The following is a 14,994-nucleotide window of genomic DNA, read 5'->3' as shown; positions in this document are numbered from 1 at the left end:
TTGCTTCCCTAATGACTCGATTGCTACAGAAGAATCTTGAGTTTGTGTGGACTGATGAATGTCAATGGAGTTTTCATCAATTGAAGAAAATGTTGATGGAAGCCCCGATTTTGACTCAACCAGAATCGGGTGTGCCTTATGTTGTATACAGTGATGCGTCTCTGAATGGATTAGGTTGTGTATTGATGCAAACAGGAAAGGTTGTGACTTATGCTTCTCGACAGTTAAAACCACATGAAATGAACTATCTTACATATGCCTCAAATTGGCTGCAATTGTGTTTGCTTTGAAAATTTGGATGCATTACTTATACGGTGAAAAGTGTTAGATTTATACAGATTATAAGAGTTTGAAGTATTTGATGACTCAGAAGGAGCTAAATTTGAGACAGCGACGGTGGTTAGAATTGCTAAAAGATTTTGATCTTGTTATTAATTATCACTCGGGTAAGGCTAATGTGGTTGCAGATGCATTAAGTCAAAAATCATCATTGTTTGCACTCCAGGCAATGAATGTCCACTTATCTGTTAATGAAGATGGTTTAGTATTAGAAGAATTGAAAGTAAAACTTATGTTTCTTCAACGGATTTGGGAGCTACAAGACGATGATCCAATATTAGTGATGAAGAAAAAGATGGTTTGGGACAAGCTAAGTTCAGAATTTAGTATTGATTATGATGGTATGTTATGTTATCGTAATAAAATTTGTGTTCCAAATAATTCTGATTTGAAGAATGATATTCTTGCTAAAGCTCATAGTAGTATGTATTCCATTCACTCGGGTAGTATGAAAATGTATTGTGATCTGAAAAGAATGTATTGGTGGCCTGGTATGAAACGGGAAATCTGTGAGTTTGTTGCAAAATGCCTAATTTGTTAGTAGGTTAAAGTAGAGCATCAAGTGCCAATAGGTTTGTTACAACCTGTCATGATTCCTGAATGGAAGTGGGAGCATATTATGATGGATTTTGTATCCGAATTGCCTATAGCTTCAAGAAATAAAGATTCGATTTGGGTTATCGTTGATAGATTGACAAAGTCAGCACACTTCATTCCGATTATAACGAACTTTTCCCTTGAGAAATTAGCATAGTTTTATGCGTCTAAGATTGTAAGATTACATGGGGTTCCGACTTCCATTATTTCTGACCGAGATCCAAGGTTTACTTCAAGATTTTGGAATAAATTACAAGAAGCTTTGGGCACTAAGCTAAACTTCAGCACAACATTTCATCCCCAAACTAATGGGCAATTAGAACGAGTAATTCAGATTCTAGAAGACATGTTGAGGTGTTGTATACTCGAGTTTGGTAACAATTGGGAAATGTATTTACCTTTAACTGAATTTGCTTATAATAATAGCTATCAATCTAGCATAAAAATGGCACCATTTGAGGATCTTTATTGTAGAAAATGTGAAACTCCATTGTATTGGTTTGAATTGAGTGAATCCAAGTTAGTTGGAGTGGATTTGATTCGAAAAACTGAAGAAAAAGTTCGAATTATCCAGGATAGTTTGAAAGCTGCTACTGACCGCCAGAAATCATATGCAGATTTAAAAAGAAGAGATATTGAATTTACAGTTGGTGATCGAGTTCTTTTAAAGGTTTAACCGTGGAAGAAAGTGTTACGATTTGGCAGAAAAGGAAAATTAAGTCCAAGATTTATTAGACTGTATGAGATCGTCGAAAGAATTGGCCTTGTGGCTTATCGGTTAGCTTTACCTCCGGAACTTGAGAAGATTCATAATGTGTTTCACGTGTCTACGCTGAGACGGTATAGGTCAGATCCTTTACTTGTGATTCCTCATACTGAAATTAAACTTCAACCGGATATGACTTGTTCAGAAGAATCGGTGAAGATTTTAGCTCGTGAAGTTAAAGAATTATGGAATAAACGAGTACCATTAGTTAAAATGTTATGGTATCGTCATGGTTCAGAGGAGGCAACCTGGGAAACAGAGGAATCAATGAGATCACAATATTCGAGTCTATTTCTAGGTAACAAATTTCGAGGACGAAATTTCCTAAAGGGGGAGAGTTGTAATAGCCTAATTTTCAATGCTGTTGGAAACAGTGATTCGAGATCACTAAATCCGACAAGTGAGTTTAAAGAATTTAATAAATTAACATTTATGAGTCAAGTATGGCATTAGAAGTATATTCGGAATTAGTGAATTTTGTAATTTAAAAGAATTTATAAGATAAATTAGGTCAAAAATGGGGTATCGAGACCTCAATTTCGTAAATCGAGCCGTAAATATTTATAAAAATATTTACCAAGTGTTAGTGAATTAGTATTAAAGTTTCGTTAGAAAATTTTAACGTTTTGATAATTAATTAATGAAAAAGGACTAAAGTGAAAAAGGTGCAAAACTTGTTAATTAAAAGAAGAAAATGATTAAATGGCATAGGAAATAATTAAAGGAGGACCAAATAGGTAACTAGACACATGGGAAATGGCTAGACAACATGTGAGAAAAAGAAATGGACAAAATTGGTGTGAACTAAGGGCAAAATGGTGATTTGGTTAGAATTCAAAAATAAAACTAATGACCAAATTGAAAATCTAGACATTTCTTCATGTTTCTTAATCCAAAAATAGCCATTAAAGAGTCTCTCTAAGCTGGTTTTTCATATTTTTGCTTCAATTAAGTTCAATCCTTGGTTATTTCTTGCATTTTTTGTGATTTTAAGACTTTTACAACTAGGTCCAACTATTGAATTCATTAGTTTTTTATTCTATGAGTGATTTTTAAAGTTACCATGAGAGAGTTCTGGAATTTTATGATGAATTATCATGGATTTGAAGCTTTAATTTCATTATATGATGATTTTATTAAGTAATTTCAATAGAAATTGCTTTTTAGGACCTAATTATGAAAAAATTAAGAATTAGGGTTTTGTGCTAAAATTTTGAATACCAAAGGTTGTGTAGTAGTTTAGAAGGATGGAATAAAGTGTTGCTTAAGAAAAATCAGTTCAATTGATGGGAAAATTAACCAGGGACTAAATTGTAAAAATTGTAAAATTTAAGGTAAATATGTAATTTTGAAAATTGAAGGGTATAAATTGTGAAGTGAAATGAGATTGAAATATGTGTGCTAATTAATGAATAATTTTGTATTATAGATCAAGAAATCAAAGATAAATGAGGAAAAGAAAAAGTAGTAGAATAATCCCTGAATTTCTACAATTTTTGCAAATTAGAGATTAATAATGTATTATTTTATATTTTTTATGAAATTATGATTATTATGATAAAATGAAATTCGAAGCTAAAGTTCAAATTAAGGGAAATATAGGATTGAGTACGTTTATTTAGTGATCAGTGATGAATTGATGGATAAAACCATGGTTAAATCATGGCAGATACATATGTGTGCAAGTGTAAGACCATGGCTAAGCTATGGCAATGTGATAAAGTGTGTGATCATGACAAGGCCATGGTAAAATATGTGTGCAAGTGTAAGACCATAGCTAAGCTATGGCAATGTGATAAAGTGTGTGATCATGACAAGGCCATGGTAAAATATGTGCAAGTACAAGACCATAGTTAAGCTGTGGCAGTATGATAAAATATGTGGTCATGGCAAAGCCATGATAAAAGTGTATGCAAAACCAAAGTGGAATGTGGCATCAAGCTAATGACGTACTCAATTCTGTAAGACGTTCCCTAATTTGACAGGTAATGGTAAGTGTTTCTTGAATTTAAGTGTTGGGATTTAGTTAGTTATTGATATTGAGCTCAATCAAGTGAATTCATCATTTGAAATTGTGAATGGCAGGAAGTGGTAGTGAATTTCGTATTTTATGATTTATAATATTATGTTCGGTAAGGTTTTATTTAAAACCTATGAACTTACTAAGCTTTCATAAGCTTACTTTTGTGTATTAAATGTTCTTTGTAGATTAACAAGAGTTCGGAAGATCAGATCATCACACCGAGTCACACTATCTAGATTTCACCGGTAGATTTTGTATAATAACTTAAGCTTTATGTGGCATGTATGGGATGGATTGGAAAGAAAGTAAACTTGAAACATGGTTATGAATGACTTTTATATATATATATGTTAGTTTTTGTGTTTGTATTTATTAGTAAATAAAGGTGTTAATGAATGAAATAACATAGTAAGTTTACATAAATAAGTAGTGTAATTATAAATTTGGCTTACCATATGAGTTATTGATTTGAATTGGTTGTTGAATTGGAGTATATTGGTATATAAAAGTATTATATGCAGGTTGAATGTGTAAAGGGTGAGAAAAGTGGCCCTAAAATGGCCTATTTTCGTCTACATGGGCGTGTGTCTTGACCGTGTGTGACACACGGCTTGGCATATGGGCATATATTTTGGCCGTGTGTCCCCTGTACCTTAAAAATGAGAAACTAAATGCTCAAAATTGAACATACAGGCAGAGACACGGGCATGTGTCTCAGCTGTGTGGGTGACACGGCCTTGGACACGGGCGTGTGACTTGGCTGTGTGACCTAAATTTCTTCATGTCTTATAAGTCAGAGAGTTATATAGGTTAGTGACACAGGCATGTGAAGCCACACGGCCTGAACACACTGGCGTGCCCCTAGATCACATGGGTGTGTGGGCACTGTACATAAGGAAAATTTTGTAAATTCGCGAAAAATTCTTAGGGTTTCCAATTTAGTCCTGAATCATTTCTACTGTTCATATTGGGCCTCAAGAGTCCATTAAAGGGACTATATAATTATAGTCGAATGTGAATAGTATTTTTTATTTGATTTATCTGTAAACCCCGGTAATACTCCATAACCCTGTTCCGGCGACGGATACGAGATAGAGGTGTTATAGTCTTCCTCGACAACTTCTCAATAATCACAACCCTTGATTTATCCTTGCATTCTCACAGCCCATGCTTGATTATTCTCTTCATCAAATATAGGTGGGGCTAAGACGGCCAGGTTACTATATCCTGATTCTATTTTCCTCAAAAACCTCACAAGCGTATCTCTAAAATTTTCTCTCAGAACTCTCACAAAACTTTTCTCACAGGTCCCTCAAGAAAAATAGCTCTCGATACCATTGTTGGTTTAGCAAAGAACTAATTGAAGCATAAAACAATTATGAATGAAATGGGTGATTTAATTCATTAACAATGCAGCCCTTATATACAAGTTTCAAGTAACAACCTCAACAAAATATTCAAATTGCTACTCCTACTAACAAGCTAACAACTCTCACTTCTACTAATAAGCTAACAAATCTCCTTAGGACTTAGTCTTATTTTTAAAAAAATAGTTGCAGCCTTGAGACACTAACACAATTTTCAACAGATATCTTAAGGATGGCACTGGATATTGGCTTGATGGGTTCCAAGTACGGTGTGGGAGTTGTGGCATTGAATTTAAGGAGCTTTAGGGACTATATTATAGCCTATTTTTGGCTAGAGACAAAAGCTATCGAGATGTTATTGTTGAATCAGATTCTCTAACCTCGATTTCAATGGTTAAGCCAGGTGTTGGTATTAAACATCCACTCCATTATTTGGTGTCGATTATTGATGGGTTGTTAAAATAGGATTGGAGGTGTATGTTAAATTATGTTCCTCAACAACGTAATTTTGTTGTGGACCATTGGGCCAAGGAAAGTTTTTATATGCAAGAATGGATCCTTCTTTTTGACCGCTCCTCCTAACGCAATTCACTTGCTGAAGGCGGATGTAGAGGGTGTTGCCTTCCCAAGACTCATTCCCTTAGTTTGATCAGGACTTTGGCCCTAGTTCTTAACAAAAAAAATGTATAGATTTTGTTGGTATAAAAATTTGTTGAGAAGGTTGGAGGTGGTTTACCCAATGGGTCAAGAGCCACAAGTGATTGAATTGAGGAATGAGAGGTTATGAAGAGAGAGAAAGAGGCTATTGAAAATGCCTTTTACCCCCAAAAAAAATTTATATTGAATAGTAGTTGGCGTGTAATAAGCTTTTCAAGGTTGAGTGCTTAGTGAGGTTGTGATGCCTCATTTTATTCCTTGAGTACTTTAAGAAGTGAAGTCTTTTTAAATGAAATAAAGTGAATGAGTAGTCTAAGCATGAAGCTTTAGTAGACATTTGAATCGATTCATTTTGGATTAACTCAATTCAAAAACTCAACAGATGTGTTTCATCTCCTGTAATAATATATTCACCTTAGGCTCCTATTGCTGCTGACTCTAATGCAAGGCCACTTTACCTCTGCTATGTAATAGTTGTCTCATGAGTCTGGAGTCAATGCACAAACTCTTCGCTCAGCTCCAATATAAGCACAAGCAATGAATTCCACAAGAAATGTTAATTACCCTTACATAATTATAATAAGCAAAGCAGAGATTTACAAACCTAAGGTCTATCAAGATACAGTTTTAACTACTCACCAAGAACCTGCAGATGTATATGAAGCACTGAGCAACGATCACAGGAGGGAGGTGGTTCATGTAGGGTACTATGCATTAGTCAGCAACAACACTTGGTCTTTGGTGCCTTTGGCCCTTGGAATGAAGACTGATGGTTGTAAATGGCTTTCCAAAGTTAAGTTGTAACGACCCGATAGTAACGAGTATCAGAAAGTGTATTTTTGGGTCTCTGTTTTTGAAAAACGAATTTGTAAATATTTATCAAAAATATTTACAACGATTAATAGTGTATTTAATTAGGTTTTGGTTAGGTGAATTTATTTAAATTAAGGTTAATTAGGTATAAGGATTAAATTGAGTAAAGTGTGAAAACTTAATAATAGAATAGAGAAAAATAAAGAGACTAATTAAGAAAATAAACCATAAAATTTAGAATTGTATGGTAATAGTAAATTACATGTGTAACAATATTATACATATACTTGTAATAATTATATATACTTACTTATTATTTAAGAAAATATTATTATATTATATTATATTATATTATAATTAAAGTATAAAATAAATAAATAAGTAATTAAACTAAATTATGACAAATGTATGATAATAGTGAAATACATATGTAAAAATAATAATTATATGTATATAATAATACATGTATTTCTTATTGTATAAGTAAAATATATATTATATTATAATAATAACTAAATAATAAAAACAAAACAAAAAGAATGAAAGAAAGAAACAGAATTGAAACGAAACAAGGGAGAAGAAAAGGGAAAGAAAAAGAAAAAAGGAAATTACGGTTTTTAAGGTTTCAAGCTTAAGTGATAAGTCAATTTAGCTTTTTTTTTTGTAATTTTGATGTTTTTAGAATCTTAGAATAAAATACTACTTAATTTATGTTAAAATTTTAAAAGTTAGTGGATTTTTAGGTATAGTTCATGTTGAATTAATTGAAGAATTCGACGTTAAATTGATAGAATTTCAAGTTAGAATTGAGAAAAGAATTGAATTGTAAAATAAATCATAAGTTTTAAGTAGTAGGGACTAAACTGAAAAAAAATCAAAATTAGGGATTTATGGTGAAAATTACAGAGTTAAATTTAGTTTTAAGTGGTAGTTGAATAAAAATAAAGAATAAAATTGTAGGGAAAACATGGTTAGATTTAATTTAAGGACAAAATTGAAATTTAGACAAAATTTGTGTATAAATTGAAATATTTTGTAACAGCCCAATTTTCAGTAGTGTCAGAACAGTGATTTGAGATCACTAAATTCGATGAAGAAGTTAGAAATATTTTTGAATTAGTGAATTTTGTGATTTAAAAGAAATTATTAGGTAAATTGGGTCGAAAACGAGGTATCGAGACCTCGATATTATAAACTGAGCCGTAAATTTTTTATAAATATTTACGGAGTGTCAATAGGATAATATTAAAGTTTCGTTAAGAAATTTTAATGTTTCGATAGTTAATTATGAAAAAGGATTAAATTGCAATAGGGATAAAAGTTTAATTATAGATTAAAGAAAAGTTAAAAGGACCAAATAGGCAATTATGCCTTTTTCTAAAGTTGAGGCGGCATAATGAAAGAAATATCTGAGATATTCTAGTTAATATATATATATTATATATATGTAAGTAATGATTATTATTAATATTTTATATTATATTATATTATATATATATATATATAACAAAAGAAAGAATAGAAATGAGAAAGAAAGAAACAGAGAGCAAAACGAAACAGAGAAGGGAGAAAGGAGAAAAAGAAAGAGCGACGGTTCAGGGGTTTCAAAACTTCTAAATTCAATTGGTAAGTCAATTTAGTCCCTTTTTCTTATGGTTTTGATATTTTTGGAATCCTAGAGCAAAATACTACTTGATTTAAGTGGAAATTTTGGAAGTTAGTAGGTTATTAGATGTTGTTCATGTTGAATTAATTGATGAATTAGATGTTAAAATGATTGAATTTTAAGTTAAAAGTTAGTAAAAGGTTGATTTGTAAAATAAAACATAAGTTTTGAATTGATAGGAATTAAATTGAAAGAATCCCGAAATTAGGGATTTATGGGGAAATTGAAGAATTAAACTGAGTTTATAGTAAGAATTAAGAGAGAATATAGAGTTAGAATGCAAAAATAAAATTAGTATTGATAAGGGATTAAATTAGAATTTGATGTTGCCATAGAAGGGAAAAATGTTCAGAATGTTATAAAACATAAGAATAAGAGACGAAGTTTAATTTCCGAGCCTTGGGGCAAAAATGTAATTATGTAAAAGTTTAGGGGCAAAATTGTAATTTTGAAAAAGTTAGAGTCGAGGGCTATTTTGATGAATGTGATTATTAAATAAGTTAAATTTACTATTTTAGATCAAGAAGTACGAAACTCGAGGTTAGACAAAGGGAAGAATAAAGTTGAAGACTAAGTTGGTGAATTTGGGTATAATTGGTACCGAGGTAAGTTTACGGTAAATAAATGCAATATTTCAATATTTATTATTAATGCTGTTAATTTCCAGCAATTATGAATTTATTTTATGAATTTATTTGATGATGATCCAAGCATGAAATGATAGAGAATTAAAATTTAAAAGTCCCGTTGATACATAAGGATGGTACTGGATACGAATGTCATGACATTTGGGTAAAGAGATCCCATGTAAGACCATGTCTGGGACATGGCATTGGCATCCTTAAGATCATGAGAGGTCCCCTGTAAGACCATGTTTGGGACATGGCATGGGCACCGAGACGAGAGGTCCCATGTAAGACCATGTTTGGGACATGGCGTTGGCACCGAGATGAGAGGTCCCCTATAAGACCATGTCTGGGACATGGCATGGGCACCATCACGAGAACATCCCATGTAAGACCATGTCCGGGACATGGCTTTGGCATGTTATTATCAGAAGAGACCCGAGTATCCTTATTATTCCAATGTAGTTCAACGGGCTTGTAAACGAATCATGTTCATGAAAGTTCAGTTTAAAGCATAAATGGTAAGCTCAGGTAAGTTGTAAGACTTAAGAACTTATTATACTATCAATTGATGTTCAACGATGCAGCAAGGATTGAGTAAGTTATGCACACAAATATTCTAAGTAAACAAGTAAGAGAACTAGTATGAGATTAACTAAAGAGTAAACTAGAGATATAGACATTGAGTTTAATTATTTAAGTTAAATATTGTTATTTATTTGCTAGTAAACTTACTAAGCTTTATGCTTACTTCTTTTATTTCTCTTTCTCTTATAGTATTGCAAAGCTACTTCAAGGATCCTAAAGAAGTCGGAGATCGTCCACACTATCAACTACAACTGCTCGGTATTTTATATCGAAACACGTTTAAGTTATGGCATGTATAGGGATTTAGTTATTTTGTATGTTTGTAGTGATGATTTTGCTAATGAGTGATGTGTAAGTATTTGATGATGTATGGTTATTAAAATGATTAAGGATGAAGGTGTTTCTTGTTATGAAAGATTAGGTGATAAATTATGCATGGAAATCATGAAAGGATAAAATTTTGCAAAGAAACAGAATTCAGGCAGCACAGTGACGTGAATTTGAAAAATCACCCAAGATAGTATAAAATGAATTAGAGGGTGAATGATATATGGAATTAAAGCTTGTTGAGTCTATTTTCATGGAAAAATAACGGTGTAGAAAAAAAATTATATTTTAAGATATGTGAATTTTAGTAAGATAGGGTCAAAACTGTTTTTGGAGTCCCCTGTTCTGAGTTTAGAAAATAATTACAAATTGTACAAAAATGGTTATGAGTTGAAATTTACATGCTTAGATTTCTTAATGAGTCTATTTTCTATAGAAACAAGTAAGAACTTCATATGAAAATCCTATAGTGAGAAAACTTATTTTTAGTGACTAGAGGTCAGGGCAGTCTGGTGGTGACACAGGGGAGACTTTAACTAATAAACTGTACTAATTTGCTGAACCAAAAATTCTAAAAATTTTATGGTGAGTGGATATATGAGTCTAGTTTCAGGGAAAATTTACGGGATTAAATTTCGAATTCTGTAGCTCAAGTTATAATTAATTTAGTAACTGTTGCGCGATTAGATAGATTTGCTGCGAATAATGAAATAAATTTTCAAACCTAGTTTTTATGCTCCAAATTGGTAAGATAAGCTAAGTAATGCCTCATGCTCGACTCCGGAAACGGTCTCGGATAAGGGGTGTTACATATTTAATGTTAAATTTTGTTGTATTGATGATTTTAAAATTGTTTTAAAATTCGTAGTTAACGTTGAGCCAGAGACCTCGGCTAAGAAAGGAAAAGACAAAGTCAACGAGGATTAACGGTTTGTATTTCTATAATTCGAATTTAGAAATTTTTATTTGTTGTATTTTAAATTAATGTGTATGGTAAGTAATTAAGGTGAGTGTTGTTTGTTGTTATCTTGATATTGAATTGAGATTATATGAATTTGTAATTGATGAAGTTATTGATTCGTATTGAAATGAGAATTTTGTGACAATTGAATATTGAATAATAATTGTTGTTGAAAAGTGAATCGGAAACCCTATTAACTGTATCGGGCTGAGTCAGATAATGTTGTCATGCTATAAGATTGGAAGAGTTCAGGGATGCTTCGACCATGAGTCAATGAGACACTAGGTGTTAAATTATTACTTCGGATAAATTCGATGAGGTACTGGGTACCAACTTACTTTGGTACGGCCGATGAGACACTGGGTGTCAATCTATTTCTTCAAATTATCCGATGAGGCACTGAGTGCCAAACTGGTGTGTTTTGGTTGGATCCGTATATTCGTCCAAGTTCGAGTCTTGTTAATAGGGGTAAATGAATAATAAAGTAAATGATATGAGAAATGGAAGTGATATGTTGAATTAAAAATAGAATGTGAAATATGTTGAAAATACATGTAATAAATGAGTTATATACTTATGAATTGAGTATGGTATGAAATGATGTATTCATGAATTGAGTACTGCTTGACTGATGCCGTTGTACAAATAAATATAGTTGATATGTGAATAATCATTTATATAGCTATTGTGTGAATTAGGATATTGTTTAATAAATGAAAAATGATAGTTATGATATGATACTAGACATTAATATGTCCTTATAAATTTAATTTTGTCTATTATTATATTATATTATTTTTAAATATTCGAATTATAGAAGTACCACAGAGTTTTTACTCAGCATTCGGTTTGTTTTCCTTACGCAGATTAGGTACATTGATTTTAAAGAGTTGTAATCGAGGTTGTGAGCATTCATCTCATCACATAAGTGTCAAGAGAGTATGTTTCAAAATTTTGAATAAAATGACATGTACTTAGGAAGATCAAGTATGTTCCAAGTAGTAGGGTCTAAAATATAAATTATAAAAATTTATTTTTTCTTTTAATGTTCAAATATATTAGTGATTAGCCAAAATAACTTTAACACCAAATGTAATATTCTTATATTTCGAACATAAAGCCAAACTTGTGTCCAAAGGGTACTCTCAAATACCATAACATGATTTTCAAGAGACATACAGTCCGTGGTAAAGTTTCCAACAATGAAACTCTTTCTTTCCTTGGCTCTTGCTCATGAATGACCACTGCGACAAGTTAATAACACGTTTATAAAAGAAGATCTTAGTGAAGAAATCTGTATGGTCCAACCCTTGGTTTTGAGCAACAACAGGTTGATGTTTCACAATTGGAATGAAAATTATAGGAAGCCTTATATGGGTTACGTCAGGCACCTCGTAGCTAGTTCATTAAATTAAAAACATTTCTCCTCAGCTTCGGTTTTAAATCCTCTCAAGCTGAGAAATCCTTATTCATCTATAGGAGGGAAGGAGTGGTGATGTATCTTATTGTCTATGTTGATTCTATCCTCATTACAAGGAGCTCATCTTGCAGTATAGAAATGTTTGTGGCACAGCTATATGCTAAGTTTTCTCTAAAGGAATTGGGGGACTTGAGTTATGTTCTGGCCATTGAGGCTAAGAGAATTGGTAATCGATTGTTACTAAATATAAGTTGTGATGGAGCTACTATTTAAGACTAATATGGTTGATGCTAACCCCATGGCAAAACCTATGGTGGCTACTTCTAACTGCCTTAGACGATGGGGTTCCTATAGCACATATTCAAGGTTATAAGAGTATAGCAGGAGCACTTTAGTATGTATGTCATATAAGCCCGACATAGCAGTGTGAACAAGGTTTCTCAATATATGCAACAACCAATAAATACACATTGGGCAACAGTAAAACATATCTTACGCTACCTGAAAGGCATTGTGAACCATGGCTTGTATTTTGCTCTTGAACAACCTTGAGTACTAATAACTGCCTTCTCCAATGTTGATTGGGGAAGTTATGTGGAGGACTGATGGTCGACCTTTAGGTATTATGTGTGCCTTGTGTCCAATTCGATTGCTTGGAGCTCTAAGAAACAGAAGATTATATCTCGTTCGTAGTCAAAGCAAAATATAGATTAGTAATTCAGCACTTGAAGTTGCATGGGTGAAGTCAATTCTACAAGATTTTGGGGTCACACTAGATGAAGATCCTAATATATGGCGCAACGATAGCATAGTTGCAATGGCAACCAACCTAGTGCAGCATGTAAGCACCAAAGAGGTGAACCTTAATTTGCGCTTTGCGAGATAGAAAGGTTCTTAAGTAATCAATAGGTGGATCACGTACCAGCAGTGGCTCAAACTGCTAATTTCCTGACAAAGCCCTTACCCACGGTCTTTTTTTTATAGCTCTCAAAGAGAAATTAAGAGTTGTGTGAGCAGGTGATGTTGGAGTAGCAGCTTTTGATAAGTGAGGAAGAAGAAAGCATGGTGAATGATAACAATAGTTCATTTGAACACGTTGTGGTTGTGCGTTTAGTCTAATCAGCTCAGCTAAGTCATTTCCTGTACAAATCAAGTTCTGCTGAATTGATGAAATCAAGAAATTAGAAATTCTAAAACTTCATCTCCTTTCTTTTTATCGATTTGTATTTGAAGACTCTTGTGACTCGTAACACTCTTGAGGGATAAGACAAGACAATGAATTATTGAGCAGAAAAGACATAAAAAATGGCCAATTCTCTCTCTATAGGCAAGGTCCGTCTCACTTTCCTTGAAGCTGTTTCACTATAGTTAAAATATTAAGACAAAAAGTTGGTGAGGATAACTGGGGCCACTTGCCCCACTCTCCTCCATGTAGCCCCCTCGTAACTTCCTCTTACAAAGCTTAATCTTTTTTATTTGTACATTATCATTTTAAATTTTTGGAAATTTTCTTGCTGACTAGTTCAAATTCTAAGAATATTCCATAAATCAACTATTACGCCACTTGGTTATAATGGACCCAATATCTATTATTTTTGGAGTAACTGCATACTTCAATAAATGAACAAATGAAAAATTAAAATAAATAAAGGCACCATAAATGATAAATGTAAAATATTTGATCAATTCTCTTTTGTTCTATTCTCTGTCTATTCAACAATTTCATTAAAACGACAATTATGGATGAAACAAGAACAATCAATGAAAATCCTTGAATTCATGTTGAAAAGCTTCTTCAAACAAAAACCGAGATGCTTCCATCAACTCAGGGCTCAACCTGAACATCAACACACAAAACTCCATCTGATTAAGAGCCCCATCGCCATCAAAATCACCTTCTTCCATCATACACTTCAAATCGTCATCTGTCAAGTCCTGTAACCCCAACGGGGCCGAATTCTTCTTCAAGCTGTCGAAAGTAATGACCCCTTTTTCTCTATCCATCAACAGGTTGAACCCATTGCACAGTTCCCCTATCAAGCCATCCCCTCCGAGCTTGTCAGCCATCACGGGCAAGAAATCCTGGAAACCTGAAGATGATGAGTTTTGTGAAGCTGATGGAGGAATCGCAGACATGTTTTGAAGAAATAAAAAGAAAAAAAGAACAAAGAAACCCAACTGTGGGTAGATGTTGTGGAATAATATTGGAATGTGTTGGGGGGAGCTTGGGGATGGAATATTTACATATATAAAGAAAGAGGATAATGAAGGTGAGCTGGGGTTTCCAAGAAAGAGGGCTTGGAAAGACAACTAAGCTACAGGTAATAGGGGGAAATGAGAAATGGTCGGTCGGTCCAGGGTATTGGAACTGCTGCCTTTCTCCATGGTTTCTTCGAAGGTGGGGTAGGGATAGAATTGTCAATTTACGGGAAACGAGAGAGCGGTTTCTCTAGTGACTTTTTTTGGATAACCGGAAGTCTTCAAACGTGAGTCAGACTGAATTATATTTGGAGTTTATAAATTAAATCCTCAAATGTTTTTATTTAAAATTTCAGTTTATATCAATATTATCAAGTTTGATCTATCTTTTATCTCTTATACAAAATTAATTTAATGAACTTTGACCACTATAATTTAATTTTTAAAGCAAATTTCTCAATCGTTTCATCATTTATTTGCAAGTGATTTAATATTATAGTTAAACTCTTTTATCATTAAAAACAAAAATAAACTATTGAGAAAATTTTAAATGGAGTAGTTAAAATAATTATAATGTTTTAAGAATTAGATCAGATTTAATCGGTTCATCAAATTACTTAAATTAAAAAAGTTTAAATAAAAACA

The 14,994-nt window shown here is 32.7% G+C and overlaps 1 protein-coding gene across 1 annotated transcript; it reads right to left on the bottom strand.

The window, feature by feature from the left end:
- Positions 1–13,811: 13,811 nt before the first annotated feature.
- Positions 13,812–14,728, bottom strand: LOC107918051 (calcium-binding protein KRP1). The gene has a single exon (XM_016847552.2). It carries the CDS (start codon positions 14,284–14,286, stop codon positions 13,909–13,911), a length of 378 nt encoding a protein of 125 aa, XP_016703041.1. The 5' UTR covers positions 14,287–14,728; the 3' UTR covers positions 13,812–13,908.
- Between the last annotated feature and the right edge of the window lie 266 nt (positions 14,729–14,994).

The sequence above is a fragment of the Gossypium hirsutum genome, chromosome A01 (genome assembly GCF_007990345.1).
Source record: "Gossypium hirsutum isolate 1008001.06 chromosome A01, Gossypium_hirsutum_v2.1, whole genome shotgun sequence".
Lineage (NCBI taxonomy): Eukaryota > Viridiplantae > Streptophyta > Magnoliopsida > Malvales > Malvaceae > Gossypium > Gossypium hirsutum.
The sequence above is the reverse complement of the archived record's forward strand: the minus strand, read 5'-3'. Positions and strand labels throughout refer to the sequence as shown.